Source organism: Gracilinanus agilis, chromosome 4 (assembly GCF_016433145.1).
Source record: "Gracilinanus agilis isolate LMUSP501 chromosome 4, AgileGrace, whole genome shotgun sequence".
In the NCBI taxonomy this organism is placed as follows: domain Eukaryota; kingdom Metazoa; phylum Chordata; class Mammalia; order Didelphimorphia; family Didelphidae; genus Gracilinanus; species Gracilinanus agilis.
This window is the reverse complement of record NC_058133.1, coordinates 228,740,463-228,742,138: the sequence shown is the minus strand read 5'-3', so window position 1 is coordinate 228,742,138 and position 1,676 is coordinate 228,740,463. Positions and strand designations below refer to the sequence as shown.

Genomic DNA, 1,676 nt, shown 5'->3' with positions numbered 1-1,676 from the left:
CAAAAGTGAGGGCCAGAGAGACAACAGTGGTTCCTTCTTTGGATTTTCTGTGATAATTGCAAATGTTCCATTTGTGTTCTTATCTTCTACTTTGGATTCTTCTGCAGAATGCCCAGCTAACATCAGCACCCAGTAGCTTCAGTATTCCAGACAGCAGTAGCAGCAGGCTCTCACCTTTCAATCTTCAGTCTCATGTTACAAGTCTGCATAAGAGTGAGGGAGGCACCAAGTGGCCACAGCTCCACCGGAAGAAAGGTTTTCAGTCCCACATGAGTTCCGAAAAACCTCCACCCTACTCAAACCCAGGCCCAACTGCTATCCCACTTCCACCCAATCAGCAGCAGCAAGCAGGTGGTCCTCAACTATATCCTCCTCCCGGGCCTTATCCTCCTGGGCCTCCAGGACCATATCCTCATGCAGGATATTATCCATACCCAGGCTATCCACAAGCCTGGCATGGCGGACACCCTCATCCATATCCAGTGGTTGTGGTGGAAGAGCAAAGAAGGGATAATGCAGCCCAGAATTCCTGCCTCGCAGCTTGCTGGGCTGCACTCTGCTGCTGTTGCCTTCTAGATGCGTTTAATTGATCTCCACTTACCAGAAAGCTTTGATGGACTGATGGAGTCTGATTCCTGATCTCTTTCTGTTACTGTAATGATTGATTGGTTGTGCACAAACATCTCAATTACAACCTAATGGAATCCTCGATCAGTAGTGTTTTTTTGTTGCTTAATTTAGTGTTTTAATGTTCATTTTCTAATTTTTTGTTTTACTTTAACAACTGAGCTAAATGATTTTTTTTGACCAAAGACTTGAATATGAAATTGATATCTTTCATTTTAAATCATACTGTTCATGGTAGTGGCAAAATATGCAATGACATAAGCCCCTAAATGATTTCTTTTTAAACTACCTAGTTAATATTTTAACACTACCTCATCAAACTATTCAAAAGATTAAAAAAAAGTGGGAGGGGGGCTATTATTTCTAAAGCCCTGAAGTATAGAAAACCAGATTCCATAACCAACTGAACCTTCAGTTGCCTTTTGAACAGTAGTAAAAATCTCCTGATAGATTTTCTCTGGGCCTCAGTTATGGAATGTCACATTCAGCTCCCTCAACACCTGCGAAGATTTGTGACCTGACAAGCAGGTTCACAATTAAAGAGCTATCATCCCCAATTTCACTGATGGTGCAAGAATAACTATGTATGAGGTTCTATGCTTTGTTTGAAGGCTACAAAGTCAAGAACAAGACTATCCTTGACCTTAAGTAGTTTGCCTTCTACTAATAAATATAATAAAGAGGTACATAGATAAGTAAATATATGATATACTCAAATAGATATGTGGTTTCATCTAGTTAAGGGTTTTCTCCAAACAGGCATATCAGAGGTGGGCAAGAGTCTATATCCTCCCATAAGTTCACTACATTTCAAGGTCCAACATGGTAGAGGTCCTCCTTGCTTTCTCCCACTGGTTAAGAAGGTACCAGTGGGGGGGTGCAGCTGGGTAGCTCAGTGGATTGAGAGTCAGGCCTAGAGACGGGAGATCCTAGGTTCAAATCCGGCCTCAGACACTTCTCAGCTGTGTGACCCTGGGCAAGTCACCTGACCCCCATTGCCCACCCTTACCACTCTTCCACCTAGGAGCCAATATACAGAAGTTAAGGGT

General features: G+C 42.7%; 1 protein-coding gene across 1 annotated transcript; it reads left to right on the top strand.

The window, feature by feature from the left end:
- The first annotated feature begins 269 nt into the window (after window positions 1–269).
- LOC123246240 (cysteine-rich and transmembrane domain-containing protein 1-like) lies at window positions 270–590 on the top strand. Its single transcript, XM_044675168.1, has one exon. It carries the CDS (start codon window positions 270–272, stop codon window positions 588–590), a length of 321 nt encoding a protein of 106 aa, XP_044531103.1.
- Window positions 591–1,676: the final 1,086 nt, after the last annotated feature.